The 19,481-nt window shown below is 36.2% G+C and overlaps 1 protein-coding gene and 1 long non-coding RNA gene across 2 annotated transcripts; both read left to right on the top strand.

Moving 5' to 3' along the window:
- The first annotated feature begins 1,214 nt into the window (after positions 1 to 1,214).
- On the top strand, positions 1,215 to 8,870 carry LOC112139130. The gene is made up of 5 exons (XR_002917924.2): positions 1,215 to 1,358; positions 2,371 to 2,399; positions 2,916 to 2,950; positions 4,139 to 4,273; positions 7,122 to 8,870. It is a non-coding gene; the product is annotated as an uncharacterized LOC112139130 (long non-coding RNA).
- A 3,072-nt stretch (positions 8,871 to 11,942) lies between these two features.
- On the top strand, positions 11,943 to 17,965 carry LOC112139131 (the record flags this gene model as incomplete). Its single annotated transcript, XM_024261833.2, is given in 2 exon segments — positions 11,943 to 17,029; positions 17,847 to 17,965. Coding segments are annotated over 2 exon segments (5,094 nt in total). The 5' UTR covers positions 11,943 to 11,968.
- Positions 17,966 to 19,481: the final 1,516 nt, after the last annotated feature.

Genomic DNA, 19,481 nt, shown 5'->3' with positions numbered 1-19,481 from the left:
CTGTGCTGCAGGTGACCAGGTCTGACAGGAGGGGAGGATATAGAAAAATTGTGTCTGTCCTCGGCAAGAGCCAAACATGAATGTATACTCTATGTTGTGTGGTTTCATTGTTTCTTTAACAGGTTGAACACAATGTTTGCGATCAGGGGTGCTAATTGTGTGGATTGGGATTTTTTAGGGTGTTACGGTAGAGTGTGGGCCATCAAAAGTAAAGTTAAGTTATTGAAGAGAGGCTCCTGTGATAAACATGGAATTATTGTTGGGTTTTTTTCCCCACACATTTTTAAAAGAAAAGGGGCATTTAATCTGTTAGTTGTGAGTATTTGTTGTATTTGTTTTGGTTTATTTTCCCCTTTAAAGAAGTGACATCATGTGTGAAATGTAGTATTTCTAATTAAACCTGAAGTTGGTGTTTGTTTTGTTGATGCAAAACTATTTTATTTCACAGTTTTTATTTGTACTCAATTTTTCACTGTGCAGCAGTAAATATTTTTTATTCAGAAGCAAAGATTAGAAATGAAAAAATGGCATATATTGGTAGGAGTGATCAAGAGATACGTCAACTCCATATCATTTGCAGGAGCAGAAATATTCTTAATATAAGCATAATCATGCTCACTTGTTCTCCATCATATTGGTTTATGTTTGAATTTACTGTTTCTGTTTTGTGAAGATTTTGTGCATTGACTAAAAACTTCTTTTCTCTGTGTACTTAGTTACACATTTGCAAATACCTTTTAGTTCCGCTGCTTTTTACCCTGCTGTTAATATTTCAAGTCTTTTTATTCAACCATATGGTTGATTGTAATCTCTCTGCGTTGGTCTTAGCTGTGATCTACAAAACAGTTAACTATGTGTTCTGTTTATGTATTTTATGTTGACACAATATTTGAATTATACAAACTGTGGATACACACTATTTGAACTCTTATAAACAAATGAATACATTTTTAAAATGACATTGTCATTTCCTCAAAACATATAGGATAAACAACATTGTGATGTAATTTTTTCTCGTGAACTTGACAACGTCTGTTGTTGTAAAATAAGGGCTACATAAGAATGATGAATTGTTTGCATTACTCAAAATACTAAATTTAAGTGCGTTTTTACTGTCATTATTAATTTTTACAGCCAGAGGAAAAAATATTTTACATTTGAAAGTAGTTTTATTTTGAAAGGAACACTCCATATATACGTCATATCCGGTTTGCCACGGCACTTATGCTTAGCTCTGGCTGGCATGCACGTTGGATTTGCTCGTGGCTAACAGCTGACGATTGCAAACTACGTGTCTCCGCGTCTACGGTGAATTTCACCGTAGGAACGTGTGTGTACTCGAAGCGGCTGCTTGTTCGGTAAGTATAAATCATTAAGCTAGAGCCTTTCCTGCTTCGTTTCCCCGCATGTGGCCGAAAGACGCGCGGCAGGCCTCCAGGCCCGAAGGCGGCCTTGCCTCCGGTGTTTTCTTCTCTGTTCGTAAAATGAGATCCTCCGGAGCTCACGAAGCAAACGAATTATACTCAGTTGTTTTAGAGGAACGGATTTAATGTATTACTTTTGTTTTTTATGCAACTTGCGAACAACTGCAGGCACGCTAAATGCGCGGTGCCTCTTTTTGCTTTGTTTCTCCGCATTCCGTCGCGCACGCATCTCCCCTCCTCCCTGCAACGCGACAAGACTGCGGTCAAGTGAGCAGCTGTTCGCTGAGCCGCGGTCAAGCCAGCCGCGCTACGAAAAAGTCACGCGCCCGTATTACATGGTTTACGGCAGAGCATGAAACTCGGTGGAAGAGCTTTCTGTTGGAGCATTAGAACGTCAGATGTGCTCGGAGTAAAATGAAAAAGAGAAATAAAATCCTATAACAAAACAACGTATTCTATCAGTGCATATTTATACTATTAATCTGTTATGTCATTTCTAGAAAAAAAATGTTAAGAGTTTTCAATAATGAAGTTAAATAAAGTCATTTAAAAAATAAACTGGCCCGTAATTCCAGGCCTTAGACAGAAAATGCTTGTTCTACAGGTCACCCTCTATTACCTCAAGGAGACTTTTGTACTTTTACTGTATAGTTTTTGAAAAAAAATAGTACTTAAACTTTGCATTTTTGACGAGCAATATGTTAAAATAGTGATCTTTGAATGTAAATAAATGGATAGTACCAGGCCTTGGACACCATCAAAGATATGATAGTTATAACACATAGTGTTTAAAGCTATTTTTGAGCTAATATTTACATATAAAAGTTCCTAAAAATAATGAACAGAGACTGAAACTAATTTCAATGTGATAGGCAGACAGATCGCAAATGTTTATAAGATATTTTGCAGCATGGAAACTAAACTGTTAATATTTTGTTTTCCACAGAGAAGTCTGCTAAAGAACTTCTCAAGTTGGTAAGTAAAATTATCTCCAGGTTTAAGATTGTTTGAAATGTTTTATTTATTCATTCATTTTTATTTTACTGGCTTAGTTGAAAAACAGCTGTTTATATATATCCAGTTATGTATGGCTATTATTTTAATATTATTTTTGCATGCATCGTAAGAACAAAAAAAAATCTAAACATTTTCATTGTAAATAGTTTTTGTCCCAATACCAACAGAATGGTTGTTTGTTTGTTTTTTTGTTTTTGTTTGTTTGTTTGTTTGTTTGTTTTTAAGGATATGCCAGGTTTTAGGCCTTGAAAGTTGAAATAAATATGTAAATCTTATACTCAACATGTACAATGTTGAAAGACTAGTAAGATGAGCACGTTAGTAGATGTTCTGTACTGGTGTTGTGTCAGCCCTTTTCAAGGCTGATGAAAAACATATTGAGATCATGGGTGTAGTTGATTCACACATTAAAGAGTGGCTTAATTGATGTTAGACCAGTAATGTACTCACTGTTTTGTCTCCTGTTTTCTACAGACATCAGCCCTTGTGTGGCAGCATATTTGCCTTTGGTGAGTACAATTGAACATTTTTAAATACAAGTTTATAAATATATTTTTCAATAAAGTTTAACTTGCTGTATGCAAGCATTTGGGGAAAAAAATAAAATTATAAATATGAACCCTTGACTATTACAGTTAAACAAGATTTCATTAGAAGTATAAATATAAAATATTTGGCATTTGCTGCCTAGTGTTGTGGTTAGGGGTGCAATGGATCTCAAAACTCACGGTTTGGATCATGTCACTGTTCGAATCAGTAAAAAGTAAATTAAAAAAACAGGAAAAAAACACAAAAGTACTGTTTAGAAAAGTTTAAAAACATTTGATAAATCATGCATAGTATTTCAGAGCATAAATGTACTCGTATATATTACATAAAAAATGTTTATTAAAGACTATTTAAAAAAAAATATCTTTGAACTTTGGACACAACGAAGAACTAAAACATGTCGTTTCTGATGCATGTACATGACTTGACACCAACTCTACAAAAACTGGGAGAGAAGAATGTTTCAAAATGGTTTTGAAATTACCAAATCTATCTGCAGTAACCCCCAAAATGCACATTTTCTCTTGTGCCACCACTCCCACAATGCTCAAATTACATCCTAAATAAAACTGTTATGATTAAACTTAAATTACTTACTGGGTATTAAATGATTTATCGAAACTGGAGGAACATTTCAATATTTAAAGTAATAATTGTCTGGGTTATTCGTGTTCTGTTACATCTCTTGTTATGCTGCTTTTATCAAGGGAATAGAATTTATTTGTGATTGGTGGAAAAAATGAAACCGTACATTGACAGTATGACGGTATTCTTTGGCAAACAAGAAAAATGCAAATATGTTTTTATCAGAAGTTTTAGTAATGCTTCTATCTTGGTTTGCATTCAACATGTTAAAATTCATAATCATAGAAAAATTGTACAAGAACATGTTAACAAAAAACAAAATATGATGGAATGGAGTGGGTGTTTAAGTAAGGTGATGCATTTTTACTACATAAGGTCAAATTCCTCATCAAATTTCCACACAGTAAGCTTTCAAATTGATTCATTTTGTGTGAATGTTGAACCACGACTGACTGTGCTTGCAGTTAAGAAGTGCTTGTGAGATGTAAATGAATCTTTTAAGAACTTTTTTTTTTAACTTGATGATTATTGTTTCTAACTCATTTCTCTTCTTCTCTTTGTAGTCATTTCACTTGTGTGCTGCCAGGTGAGGCTGCAACGTCTGCTGACAGTCCTCACCTGTGTGCTGCCAGGTGAGGCTGCAACTACGTCTGCTGACAGTCCTCGCCTCAGGGGGGCACTGCTGTGCTCTAAACAAAGTAAGTTTAGTTTCATATAGGCTCTGCTTTTTTTGTACAATGTTGGGTACTACATTTTGCTTGTCAGACACCAAACATGAAGAGTTCAGTTACTTGGAACAGGTGGTTTAATTCAGTTTACATATTGTTTTAAAGGGTGACACTGTTTTAAGGAACTAAACTCATAACTGTTACTAGGGATCAAATACTTATTTCACTAAATGAAATGGGGAAACAAATTATACAAATTCTAAGGATTTCAATATTGACATGTTAATTGCAGTTCATTAAATACAGATATTTTAGTGCATTAGTTATTGTAAGATCACATTAAACTCATTTTGGTTGAATGGTGCTGCAGCTGTTCTTGTGTTGTATGGGACATATTGATGGCCATTATTTGAATCACACCATGTTATTTTTCCCCTCGAAAAACAATGTAGACTTCAGTTCTGTTATATTTTTGATTTGAAAGTGTTTTGCCCATTAGAGTACTATATCAAACACATTGTATTACGTTGACGGAAACAAAGTCCACAATTAAAGAATTTCACTTCTCTGGTGTCACGCCTTGGTGTCTCTTCAAATCAAATCTTTATTTATAAAGTGCTTTTCATGGCCTGCACAAGCTGAAGGCGCTTCTTAGATCATCTTGTCTTATGTAAGGTGATCCCAACCCGCCATTGTAGCAAAAAAAAAAAATGTGTGCACTCAAAAATAGATTATCTTACAACTAAAATTAAAAACTGCTGCAAATATGAAGAAATGATGTTACAAATAAATAAAAAACTAGGACAAAATGAAATGTAACAGAAAAAGGATAAATCGTTGCAACCAAAAATGCCACAACGGAAGAAAGATTCCTGATCCCACCTAGGGAAAAGTGAAACAGAACTCATGTTCATGGGCGCACACACTTTACTTGGATGCAGTGCAGAGCGAGTTAAGCCTCCATATGTGAACTAAGGAAGTGTTGTAACTGTTGTCCAAGCTTTGGCTAAAATCGTCTGCATCATTGCTGATCAGCTGCCTGGTAATGAAACTTACTCTGAAAACGATGAAAGGAAACTGGCATGTTTGATAAACACCGTTTAATGCAAACACTGAAGATGTTTTGTGGGAGGAGATCAATTAAAAAGCAATAAGAGTGGTTTGTTAAATAGTGGAACGAAGTTTAAAAAACTCAACGTTTTGCTTATGTTTCCTCGTTTTTTTTGGTGTGGATTATAAGGTGTGTCTTATGTATAGGTCAAGTACAGAAATAGACCACCTAATTAAGACTTTGCCTTATATATACGACTCTAAATTCAGTAAAACTCTTAGTTTTCCGTTTCAGAAAGAGAGATAACTGAAATCTTGAAAGTGGGTGAAACCAAGCGGTTTAAGATGAACTCAGAATCAATCATTATGGTAACTGAGGTGTGAACGTAACCTGGTCTGGAGCAGATTTTCTTCAGGAAACTTCGAGTTCCCTGCAGTCTCCACCCCTTTTTAAAGTGAAGGATGTTCAAATTCAAGTTCCTCATTAACATTTAGAGAACATTCACATTGGAGATGTCACATTTTCACCACGCAAAAACTAAAACCGCATGTCCATTCATAGTCTATGTAGAGAGGAGGCTGATTAATCCATAGGAAATGTTATTTACATCAGGAGAGTATTTTTTAGCAATATTATAAATACTGAGTTTTTCCAGGAATCCCCTATTAATAATAGTTTTCTTTTCCTCAGTTTAAACCCTTAACGATAGAAACCATTAAATTTCAAACACCGGAAAGGCATGTGTTCGGATGTACCGTGTGGTGTAAGGAATCACAACCATTACCTCTGACAGCAACGCTGTCTGCCCATGCGGTGGATTGAGTTGGAATCCTGGTCACGGAAAATACTTTTACGCTTAAAGACGTGTTCAGCAAATATTTAAGTCTTGAGAATTAAAATTAAACAAGTGCTTATTTTATCATTTTCCAGGATTGTACAGTGTTTCTTTTTAGCGTGCAGTGATATCCATGTGTGTATGGGATGGTGGGGGTGGGGAGTTAAGAAAAATTCATGCGATTACTGAGATTACAGGTTAAATTATTGACAGATCAAAGTCATTTCTTACTTTACTAATGACAAAATAACCTTGCAGACATAATTTATTCGTTATTTGGAGTGATTCAAATGTAGACGTACGTATTAACTGAATTTTTTTTGATAAAGTAATAAAATATACCAAATGTATTATGGTATTAATAAAAATTGTTTCGATCCAATGTTTATTTTTATTTTTTTCTTGTTTGACATGGGGAAAAAATCCCCTTTGGTGGGGTAAATGTGAAGTCTGTTTATTAAAAAAATAAAATAAAATCAACTTTGCTGTTGTATTTTTCTCATGTGTCAAAATTTCACAAATTTTACTAAAAATACATCCTAATTAGGTTTTTTATAGCATTCGTTAGGTTACTAATTGTGACTAATATAAATTTAGATTAATTGAATAAAGATCAAATTTAACTAATCACACAATTATATGACACCAGTAAGAAATTATTTGAACTCAGTTTCTTTTTGAGTTTTCATTTGTTGTTCAACCTAATGTGTCATTATGACGACATATTTTGTTTGGTAAAGATTCGAAATAAACTAGGTTTCTAAGACCCATTTCTTCATCTTTGAACGGAAATATACCTTCTTAACTTTTGTAAAATTGTCATTTTTCATAGAAAATATTTAAAATTCTAAAGTTTATTTTTTGTTGTTGAAAATATGATTTAGAAAATATTGACTGAAGAGTTGATGCATAATTCTACAGTATATATCATACCTGTATTTAAATTGTTGAACACAGGAGACTAATGTGTTTTGTTTTGTTTTTCTTTTCAGGTTAAGAACAACACGCATCCAGAAAATACGCTGATTGATCTTCAAAGACATATCAAGATTTCAAGGAAACAGCTTTTTATTAATTAGTTTTGAAAATCATCGAAGAATCCATAAAACCATTGAACAATCTCACTGAAAAAGTCTCCCATTGAACAATCTCACTGAAAAAGTCTCCCATTGAACAATCTCACTGAAAAAGTCTCCCATTGAACAATCTCACTGAAAAAGTCTCCCATTGAACAATCTCACTGAAAAAGTCTCCCATTGAACAATCTCACTGAAAAAGTCTCCCATTGAACAATCTCACTGAAAAAGTCTCCCATTGAACAATCTCACTGAAAAAGTCTCCCATTGAACAATCTCACTGAAAAAGTCTCCCATTGAACAATCTCACTGAAAAAGTCTCCCATTGAACAATCTCACTGAAAAAGTCTCCCATTGAACAATCTCACTGAAAAAGTCTCCCATTGAACAATCTCACTGAAAAAGTCTCCCATTGAACAATCTCACTGAAAAAGTCTCCCATTGAACAATCTCACTGAAAAAGTCTCCCATTGAACAATCTCACTGAAAAAGTCTCCCATTGAACAATCTCACTGAAAAAGTCTCCCATTGAACAATCTCACTGAAAAAGTCTCCCATTGAACAATCTCACTGAAAAAGTCTCCCATTGAACAATCTCACTGAAAAAGTCTCCCATTGAACAATCTCACTGAAAAAGTCTCCCATTGAACAATCTCACTGAAAAAGTCTCCCATTGAACAATCTCACTGAAAAAGTCTCCCATTGAACAATCTCACTGAAAAAGTCTCCCATTGAACAATCTCACTGAAAAAGTCTCCCATTGAACAATCTCACTGAAAAAGTCTCCCATTGAACAATCTCACTGAAAAAGTCTCCCATTGAACAATCTCACTGAAAAAGTCTCCCATTGAACAATCTCACTGAAAAAGTCTCCCATTGAACAATCTCACTGAAAAAGTCTCCCATTGAACAATCTCACTGAAAAAGTCTGCCATTGAACAATCTCACTGAAAAAGTCTGCCATTGAACAATCTCACTGAAAAAGTCTGCCATTGAACAGTCTCACTGAAAAAGTCTCCCGCTGAATTGTCTCACTGAAAGTCTCCCGCTGAATTGTCTCACTGAAAGTCTCTCCTTGAACTGTCTCACTGAAAAAGTCTCTCATTGAATTGTCTTATTGAAACAGTCTCTCCTTGAACTATCTCACTGAAAAAGTCTCATTTCACAGCCTTATTGAAAAGTCATCCCTGTAACCGGGTCATCGACAAGTCATCCCTGGAACTGGGTCATCAATGAGTCATTTCTTGAAAATTGACGACTGGAAAGTCATTACTTGGATTAAAGCTTAAATATTTGTATTGTTATCTTTATTTGAATAAAACGTCTTCACTCTGACATTTTTTTATTGGTGTGAAAACAGCATAAATCTTTACTTTATAACAGCTGACGTTGCTGATTCAATTTTCCCTCCATTTGTATTTTTCTGTATATTTAGGGTTAGAGGAAATTGAAGGTAAACTATTAAATAATTTTCTCCCTTTTTAATTCTTATTGATAACCAGTTTAATTGAAAAGTGATCCCTGGAACAGTCATCGAGAAGTCATCCCTGGAACTGTCATTGAGAAGTCATTCTTTGAAAATTTACTATTGGAAAGTCATTACTTGGATTAAAGCCTATTTATTTGTATTGTCAGGTTTGTTTGAATAAAGCTTCTTCACTCTGACATTTCTTTTTATTGGCGTGAGAACAGCATAAATATATTTATAATACAACAGCTGACGTTGCTGATTCAATTTTCCCTGTATTTGTATACTTTGTATATTCGGGGTTAGAGGAAATTAAACGTAAAATATTTAATACTTATCTCCCCTTTTTAATCCTTATCGATCATTCCCAGTTTAGTTGAAAAGTGATCCCTGGAACAGAGCCTTGAGAAGTCATCGCTGGAACTGTCATTGAGAAGTCATTCTTTGAAAATTGACAATTGGAAAGTCATTACTTGGATTAAAGCCTATTTATTTGTATTGTCAGGTTTGTTTGAATAAAGCTTCTTCACTCTGACATTATTTCTTTTTATTGGCGTGAGAACAGCATAAATATATTTATAATACAACAGCTGACGTTGCTGATTCAATTTTCCCTGTATTTGTATACTTTGTATATTCGGGGTTAGAGGAAATTAAACGTAAAATATTTAATACTTATCTCCCCTTTTTAATCCTTATCGATCATTCCCAGTTTAGTTGAAAAGTGATCCCTGGAACAGAGCCTTGAGAAGTCATCGCTGGAACTGTCATTGAGAAGTCATTCTTTGAAAATTGACAATTGGAAAGTCATTACTTGGCTTAAAGCATATTTATTTGTATTGTCATCTTTATCTGAATAAACCTTCACTGAGATATTGATATTTTTTATTTGTGTGATAACAGCATCAATCTTTTTATAATACAACAGGTGACGTTGCTCATTGAATTTTTGCTCATTCTTTTTGTATATTCTGTGTATTCAGGGTTAGAGGAAATTGAAGGTAAAAAAATACTTTTCTCCCCCTTTTAATCCTTATTGATCATAACCATGCCTAAGAAAGGGAAAAGATCTCAATCAGCCAAAACTCGATGGCAAAAGCTATCTTTAAGTAGTGATGCTAGTCAAAATGAAAATGAAGATTCAATAGACACAAATATGCATACAATTAACGGGAAGTCACAGCGGTCTACCTTGGATGAAGTTGAAGCTCAGCATGATACCATTGATACTGTTTGTCTACAGGCTTCTCGAAGTCAAAATTCAAAGAAGTATATTGAATTTTCCAGAAATAAACAGTGCACATGCAATTCACTTACATTTCTTGCCTTTCTCTATGAGAATGAAAGCATAAACATAACAGATCTTGATAACATCTTAGATCAAGGTGATCAAATGTATCGGCAAATCAGGAAAAGAATAACTAATGAAAATTACTTGGCTTTGGAGGAGCTTTCTGATCAGGTTACTGCACGTACCCATGTGTACAATGTCAACACAGAACTCCCTTTAAGGTTTGGAACGTTTCAAGATCTCCCACCTGAAGATGCAAACTTCTTCTTAGACTTGGAAGCTGGATTAACCTGTTTGTTATCTGATGTCCAGTATGCTTTATTATTAATGTCTAGTCTTTGTATTGCTGTCTTCAGAAATCGTTCTGGTAGATATGGCTTCTTTGATCCACACACCCGAACCAGGAGTGGCTTGCCTGTACTTGAAGAATCACATGATTCTGGCACTGCTGTAATGCTAACTTTCACACACTTGAGTGATATGGTTGCTACCTTGGTAAGGTGTTTTAAAACACTTGGTGTTCCATCTTCAGAGAGGTATGAGTTAAAACCTCTGGACTTCAACTGCATTCAGTCTTGCAGTGCTCCTCACTCTGATCCAGTATCAGTGGTGCCTCCTGGAAAAGATGCTACTTCTTCATGTAGTGGAACGAGTGCCGCAAAGCCAGACAGGAAGAGACCATGCAAAGATATTCATGATCAGAACAATGATAAAGAAAGTGCAACACATAAAATAAGAAAAAGGGGACAAAGTTTATGTGACGACTTTACTGTTCAAACTGATGATGGAAACATGTCAAGTGGAACTGATTTAGATTCTATAATATCAGTAATATTGAATCTCTTGCCCTCTAACAACCCAACAGATGATGCTTTACATCATAATGTATGCATTCAATCTTGCAGTGTTCCTGACTCTGATCAAACATCACTGGTGCTTCCTGTAAAAGATGCTACTCCTTCATGTAGTGGAACGAGTACCACAAAGACAGACAGAAAGAGATCATGCAAAGATGTTCATGATGAAAACAATGATAAAGAAAGTGCAACACATAAAATAAGAAAAAGGGGACAACGTTTATGTGACGACTTTACTGTTCAAACTGATGATGGAAACATGTCAAGTGGAACTGATTTAGATTCTATAATATCAGTAATGTTGAATCTCTTGCCCTCTAACAACCCAACAGATGATGCTTTACATCATAATGAGGAAAATATACATATAAACGATAATATAGGTAATAATGAAGTCACCATTCCAAAGTCTTCTACAAGTATGAGTACAAAGATCTCCAAATATAACAAGAACAGAAGGCAAAGAGCTCAGAGGGCATTAGAAAAAAATATAAATGAACAATGTATAAAAGATCAATTGCAATCAAAAGAAATGTTAAAAAAAAGAAAACGGGACTTTTCCAAGTTTACATACCATAGTGATCCCAAAGTAAAGGAAAAAAAACTGAATAGAATTAGTTATTTATATAGTAATAATGCAGATTTCACACGATCACAAAAACAATATTCTACCAAACGTTACCATCAATGTGCAGAGTTAAAAAAAAAAAAGAAAAAAGAGTCTATTATGAGACGTTATCAAAATGTGGAAAAAATTAGACTGCAGCAGAAACATTACATGAAAGCACGCTATAATAATGATCCACACTTTAAGAATAAACAAAAGCAGTACATCACTGAGAGATATAGGAATGATCCTTACTTTAGAGAAAAACAGAAGCTGTGTATTAATGCACGTTATCAACAGTGTGCAAGCTTTAGAGAAAAGCGAATACAGTATGCGAAAAAACGCTTTCAACAGAATGAAAAAGTAAGACATTACAAAAAAATGTACATGATAAATAAGTACAGAGAGAGTATGGAATTTTGTAATAGACAAAAACAATACATCACTCATCGTTATGCCAAAAATAAAGAGTTTAGAAAGAGACAAAAAGAGGCAATGAAACAAATCCAGAGTAAATATAGAAAGAGTCAAGCATTTCAAATGAAGCTTAGATGTGCACAGCAAATTAGAAAAAAGTACCGCCATTTGATAAGGGTGTCAAACCAAAATGAAGATGAACTAAGGATGCAAACAGCAGAGAACGATGAAATCATCAAAATGGCTATTTCTGTGTTTAAAGCAAACATCAAGAGTGGTCCAACTTATGTATGTACTGTTTGTCATAAAGCATGCTTTCCAAATCAAGTCAGGTCTTGCAACAGGGTAAAATTCATAAAAAATATGGCGATTGTGGCAAAGTGCTTGACAGGGGACTATGTTCATGTGTGTAGCAGTGAGTGTGTAAATGAAAGACAATGTAAAGTACCTGATGAGAGACGAAAAGAATGGATCTGTCATACTTGTCATAACCATGTTAAAAATGGACATATGCCACCACTTGCTGTTACCAATAACTTGAGACTAGCAGACATTCCACCAGAGTTATCAAACTTAAACATTTTGGAAAGGCATCTTGTAGCAAAATGTATACCATTTGCCAAAATTGTTCCACTTCCCAAGGGGAGACAACAAGCAATACGGGGCAATGTTGTATGTGTGCCATCTGAAATACAAGAAACAATTGATGCATTACCTAGAACAAGAAATGAATCACAAGTTCTCAGAGTGAAATTAAAAAGACGATTATGCTACAAAGGTCATCAGCTATTTCAAGCCGTTACTTGGTCTAAACTAATGCGAGCTTTACACAAACTGAAGCAAATTCATCCACAATACGAGAACATAAGCATCAGAGATGACCCTGAACTCTGTGATCCAACCCTTGTAGAAGATGAAGAACACAATGCTACAAAAAACAATGTTGAAACCACAGAGAGTGTTCATAGTCAGATGCTTTCATGTGCAATAAATGAAAATTGCAACACTGCAAATGTAGATAAACATCAGACAACAGAGATAATTACAAGCAATAATAATGAGCAAGCTGAGGTACAAAACACAGTTGAAGAACTCAATCAGGAAGTCACCGCACACGCAACTACATCCAATCAGAGAGAGATACAGAATGATAATGAAGAGGAAGAAGGTGACATGCCAAATGGTGGACTGGTTTTAGAGTCTTGTCTTCAACCATCTAACATTGCAGAAGAGGTTTTGTCATTTAGCGAAGGAATTTACTGTGTTGCTCCAGCAGAAGGAAACAGCCCAGTTAGCTTTTTTAAAACTCCTCATCTGGAAGCCATAGCTTTCCCTGTTCAATATCCAACAGGTCAGAACACATTGGATGAGCAAAGACCAATTAAATTAACACCTAGCCAGTATTTTAAGGCAAGACTTCTCTGTGTTGATGATCGCTTTGCCAAGGACACAAACTATTTGTTTTTTGGTCAATTTGTGACAGAAATACACCAAGCTACATCTAGTATGACAGTACAATTGCGCAAAGGAAAACCACAAACTAGAGATGGGCGTAAAATCACATCTAGGATGTTGCAGGATAAGCAAGAAGTTGAGAAACTGATCAGAAACAAAGACGCAGTTCGATTCATGCAACCACTCAGAGGAACTCCAGCTTACTGGGAGAAAACCACAAAAGATCTTTTTGCTATGATCAGACAATTAGGCAATCCCACATTTTTTCTTACGTGTTCAGCTGCCGAAATGCGTTGGCCAGAAGTGATCGAAGCAATAAAACATCAACAAGGTGAAGAGGTTGATTTTGAGAAACTCACCTGGATCGAAAAAACCGACATACTGCGAAGCAACCCAGTTACTACCATGCGTATGTTCGACAAACGTGTTGAAGCTTTATTCAGAGACTTGATCCTATCGCCTGCTCAAATCCTAGGACGAGTTATTGACTTTTTCATCAGAGTAGAGTACCAAAACCGTGGCTCTCCGCACATACACTGTTTGTTATGGATTGATGGTGCACCTGTTTTTGGAAAGGATGATGATCAGACAGTCTGCAATTTTATCTCAAAGTACATCACAGCCCGACTTCCCAACCCAACTTCTCAACCAGACCTGCACAAAACTGTGAAAGAAGTTCAAATCCACAGCAGAAACCATCCAAAGACATGCTTCAAATATCCTGGTGCTGATTGTCGTTTCGGATTCCCCAAGCAACCATCTGACACAACTTTCATAACTCGACCAGATGAAGACAGTGCAGACTCTGTTGAAGTCGAAAGAGCAAAGGCAAAACTGAGACCATTAAGTGCACTCCTGAAAGAGCCTGAAAGTGAATCCCTGACTTTTGAGCAGCTCCTCATTGAATGCAACTTAACAGTGACAGAATACAAAAAGTGCCTGCATTTGATGAAGACATCCAGTACAGTGATCCTAAAGCGTGATCCAAAGGACTGCTGGGTAAATGCTTATAACCCCCATCTTTTACAAGCCTTTGACAGCAACATGGACATTTCGTTCATTCTGAATGCCTATTCTGTGATCATGTATTTGACATCTTACATCACAAAACAGGAACATGGGCTTTCAGAGTACCTGAAAACAGTTATTGAAAACTCAAACTGTGATGGAACTAACCAGTCTGATGAAATGAAAGAGGTGATGCAGGCATACTCCAAGAAACGAGAGATCAGCGCACAGGAATGCGTGACACGTGTGTGTGGACTCAACATGAAAAAATCTTCCAGAGGCGTTGTTTTCATTCCAACAGATGACAATGCAGTAAAGATGAGTCGGCCTATGTCACAACTGCAGGACATGACGTCAGAAAGTGAAAACGTCTGGATGACATCTCTAACTGACAAATACAAATGCAGACCTGAAACTCCAGAATTTGAGATGATGTGTATGGCGGACTTTGCAGCAACATGCAGATTGGTTTATGGACAGCAAAGAAAAGCTAAAGATGTTTTGCCTCTTTTGAATGGCATGGGATTTGTCAAAAGGCGTGTGAAGGATAAACCTGCTGTAATACGATTTTATCGTCCCTCAGAGAAAAAAAATCCTGATCAACATTGTAAAACATTGCTGAAACTGTACTTTCCATACAGATCGGAAGACGAGCTCAAACCACCCCATTACTCAACATACCAGTCCTTTTACAATTCAGGATATGCACAGCTGTGTGACTCTGAAATCCCTGAGTCTGTGAAGGCTATTGTCAAACACAACCAAGAAAAATATGAGAAAAACAGCAAAGAAATTGATGAAGCCATTGAAGAATATGAACAGAACAGAGGTTCAATTGATGAATGGTGTAACTTGGCTCCTGAATCTGAGCTTGTCCGGCTGGAATGTATTGATGCAATGCAAAGAGAAAAGGCTGTTGACGAAAATGAGCAGGAAAATGTTCCAGAGTACAGTCGCCAAGCAGCATCATCAACAGAACTGAGAGCAATAAGAGAAGCCCCCATGATTGATCCTGACACAATACGAGAGATGTATCGAAGTCTTAATCAGAAACAAGCCTGTGTGTTCTATGCAGTCAGAGAGTGGTGCATAAAGCGAGTCTGTGGCCTGAATCCAGAACAGTTTTTCTACTACATCAATGGTGGAGCAGGAACCGGAAAATCCCATCTGATTAAATCAATTCATTCACAGGCAACTGACATTTTGCAAAAACTGCAAAGAAATGCTGAAGAACACGACATATCCAGCCGAAGTGTTCTATTGACTTCTTTCACTGGAACAGCAGCATTTCAAATTTCTGGAACAACTCTTCACAGTCTTCTAAAGCTCCCGAGAATTCTCAAGCCACCCATTACAGGACTGGGAAACCAACTTGATGAAGTCAGAGCTGAACTTTTGAATGCTGAAATCATCATCATTGATGAAGTCTCTATGGTTTCAAAACCGTTGCTTGCTTATGTGGATGCTCGTCTGAAACAAATCAAAGGGAGTCGTAAACCTTTTGGAGGGATGTCTGTGTTAGCAGTTGGTGACTTCTATCAACTCCCACCTGTCAGGCAGTCTAAACCTCTCTGTGTACCTGAACCATTGCAAGTTGACATGTGGAACGAGAACTTTCAGATGGTCACTCTCACTGAGATCATGCGTCAGAAAGATGATGTGTCCTTTGCAGAAATGCTCAACAGGATTCGTGTCAAAGAACAATCAGATGAACTCACAGATAATGACAGAGCTTTACTTCGTCAGGCTGTTACTCAACCAGCTCTTTGTCCCATTGATGCATTACATATATTTGCTACCAATAAACAAGTCAATGATCACAATTCTGCTACTCTCTCTAAACTACATGCTACTACCATTGACATAGACGCAGATGACTATAAAAAGGACATGCAAACTGGCCGAATGACACGTCAAGACCAACCAGTCAAAGGCAGCACAAACGACTTATTGGACTCAATCAAACTTGCTGAAGGAGCTCGGGTGATGCTCACCAGAAACATTGATATACGGAACGGTTTGGTAAATGGGGCTTTTGGAGAACTTGTTGGTGTAATATATTCTGAAAACAACCAGCACATTGTTAAACTTGGTTTGAAGTTGGACAGTAAAACTGGGGTAAACAGAGCACAACCTGACAATGTGGTGTACTTAGAAAGGGTTGAAGAAAATCTTAAGCAGAAAGGGATGGTACGCAGACAGTTTCCTGTTAAGCTGGCATATGCATGTACAATTCACAAAGTCCAAGGTCTGACAACACAAAAAGCTGTAGTGTCAATGAAACGAGTTTTTGAGAGTGGCATGTCCTATGTAGCCATGAGTAGAGTGACTTCACTCAGTGGATTATACTTACTGGATTTTGACGAATCAAAAATTTATTCAAATGCAGAAGTCACAGCTGGATTGCAGAACATGAAAAAAGCCAATTTGGAAGAAATGATGCCTCTAATACATTTGAAGGACATAGTCAATAGAGCTGACACTTTTACTGTTATTCATCATAATACGGAAGGACTTCCTGCTCACATTACAGACATCAAAAGCCACCACGAGTTATGTTTAGCCGACATGTTGTGCTTTACAGAAACTCATCTACGAGGATCATTTGTTGCAGACAGCCTTCTCCTTGATGACTACAACATTTTTAACCGGAACCGACATCAGTCTTACACAGACTTTCCAGACCTGGCCAAGAGAAATGGAGGAGGAGTTGCTATTTATGTAAGAAACCATATTCATGTTACAGAAAAACGTTACTTAAATAATGTGACTGACCTTGAGTTTGTGGCATTAAAAGTTGAAGCTCCTTTGAGTGCTCTTGTTGTTGCTGTGTACAGACCTCCAGACTACAATGTCAAATCATTCCTAAGAAATTTGAACAATCTTTTGGACTCAGTGGAAATTATGGACATTCAGCCAATCATAATTTGTGGAGATTTTAATGAAAACATTCTAAGCAACACAACTGGATCAATTTTGCAGCTGTTTCAATCAAGGGGATATGCTCAACTCATCCACAATGCAACCACAGATAAAAACACACTCCTGGACTTGATTTTCATTTCACAACCAGAAAAATGTCTACATTCAGGTGTCATGAAAACATACTACAGTTACCACGATCCTGTTTATTGCATATTGTCCTATAACACTATCAGAAATACAGACACCATGGACATGTAATTTCTCCTTTCTACAGACTTAATTCTTTATCATTTGACTAAAAGTAAGTACACCCAGTAACATGATACAGCCAGAATTACTGACAGCCAAAACGTGTGAAGCATTTTTTTGTTGTTTCTCAAAAGTCAATGTTAAAAATGTGAACCCCATGAACCCTGACAACCAAGACATATGAAATCAATACTGTAATAACATATCACTGGTATGAGCTTAGACAGATCTCCTCCAACATGTATTGAGGGAAACCTGTTGAATTCTGAAACCCTTGACATTACAGCCATCACATGGTACAGTAAAATATGAGCAACCCCCACTCTGAGACATGAGCTCAGAGTGAGTGGGTCCCTTCGGACAGGTGCCGAGGAGGCATCCCTCATGCATGTGGTGAGAGTGATGAGGAACTACTACCATCTGCACAGTGGTGATAAAACCTCAAGAATGCACTTAACAAGGTAAGACAGCCATGAATGCATAGTTTGTATATTACTTAAGCATTATTTAATTTCTTTGAATAATATCATCACAACTAACTGTATTCTCCTTCTTCTTTGGGTCGTCAGCACTTTACAGCCTCCTGTGCACTCACAAAAAACAGTTACTAAAGGTAAGACATATTCATGTCAAAATATTGATATATACATATATTTACTACTGCCAAACACATGTTGACACAATGTATATAAAACATGTTCAATCACAATTTCACGAAAAACATCCTCTAAAAAAACACAATTTCATAAAATCTACACCTCCTTAGACTATATTACAAGCATTCTGATAATCAAAATTCATAATATATAATATTATGTACATAATAATATACAATATTCTATTGTTAATTTCATACCGGTACATTTTAAATTGTTTCCAAGTCTTTCTGTAAGTTACATATTCTAATGTTTGTATTTCTATTTCTTTACTATCATGTACAGCTATCAATCCAACATGTGCAGAAGACGACTACAACCTCTCAGCAGTATCTGTATACCTGAGAGAAATTAATCTACACCAGTCGTCAGGTTTCACTATTAATCACATTTTAAAATAAACTAGACTTTCAATCAATGACTAACCTAAAAGAATATTTAACCACCCATGTTTTACACAGAATCCTAATTCACAACTATGCATGTATTACCTGTGTCTAGAACTACAACATGTCCTGAAAAAAATCATTGGCCACCACGCCAAGACTGCAGACCATTCATCCATTACTCCCTGATGCCAGTCCCTAACCATGCCAGGCAAAGGCTAATACTACTTTGGCTCTTTGTAGCTCCAACCAGGGCAGGCTGCCAGAATTTCTGTGTTTTGGGGAGGAGTTCTTCAGCTAAGATGGACAAGGTAATAGACATTTTACCCGTGTAATCTTTAGATGTCTTAATTTATGAACCTCATATAAATGCTGACATGATTACAAGTATATCTTCTTTGATAAAATGATATCTGAAAAAAAAATCTTTCACCCTCTATTTACATGACCTCAGTTTGAAACTTGACATAAATGCTTATATAATTGCAACAATGTCCTTTCACAAAATATTCCATTGCTAATTTCATCTCTGTACATTTTATCATGTGTCCAACTCTTTCTGTAAGTTACATATTCCTATGTTTGTATCTTTATTCATCTTCAATCATGTACAGCTATCAATCCAGCATGCCCATCTCTGACCATACCAGGCAAAGGCAAATACTCCTTCAGCACTTTGCAGCTCCAACCAGTGCAGGCTGCAGGAACTTCTGTGTTTGGGGGAGGAGTTCTTGAGTTAAAAAGATCAAGGTACTTTAATGTTCACATTTGTAATCTTTACATTTCTTCATTCATTTACTCCATATGAAGACTGATATAATTACAAGCATATCTTATCTGATAAAATATCTTTCATGTTTTCACAGATTCTGCTTTTCTGCGCATGCTGACCAGAAGCAAACTGAACATCTGAACAACTCTGTGCCAATCCTTCTCTGTTTTCAAGATAAAAATGTG

Source organism: Oryzias melastigma, unplaced genomic scaffold, assembly GCF_002922805.2.
Source record: "Oryzias melastigma strain HK-1 unplaced genomic scaffold, ASM292280v2 sc00615, whole genome shotgun sequence".
Lineage (NCBI taxonomy): Eukaryota > Metazoa > Chordata > Actinopteri > Beloniformes > Adrianichthyidae > Oryzias > Oryzias melastigma.
The sequence above is the reverse complement of the archived record's forward strand: the minus strand, read 5'-3'. Positions and strand labels throughout refer to the sequence as shown.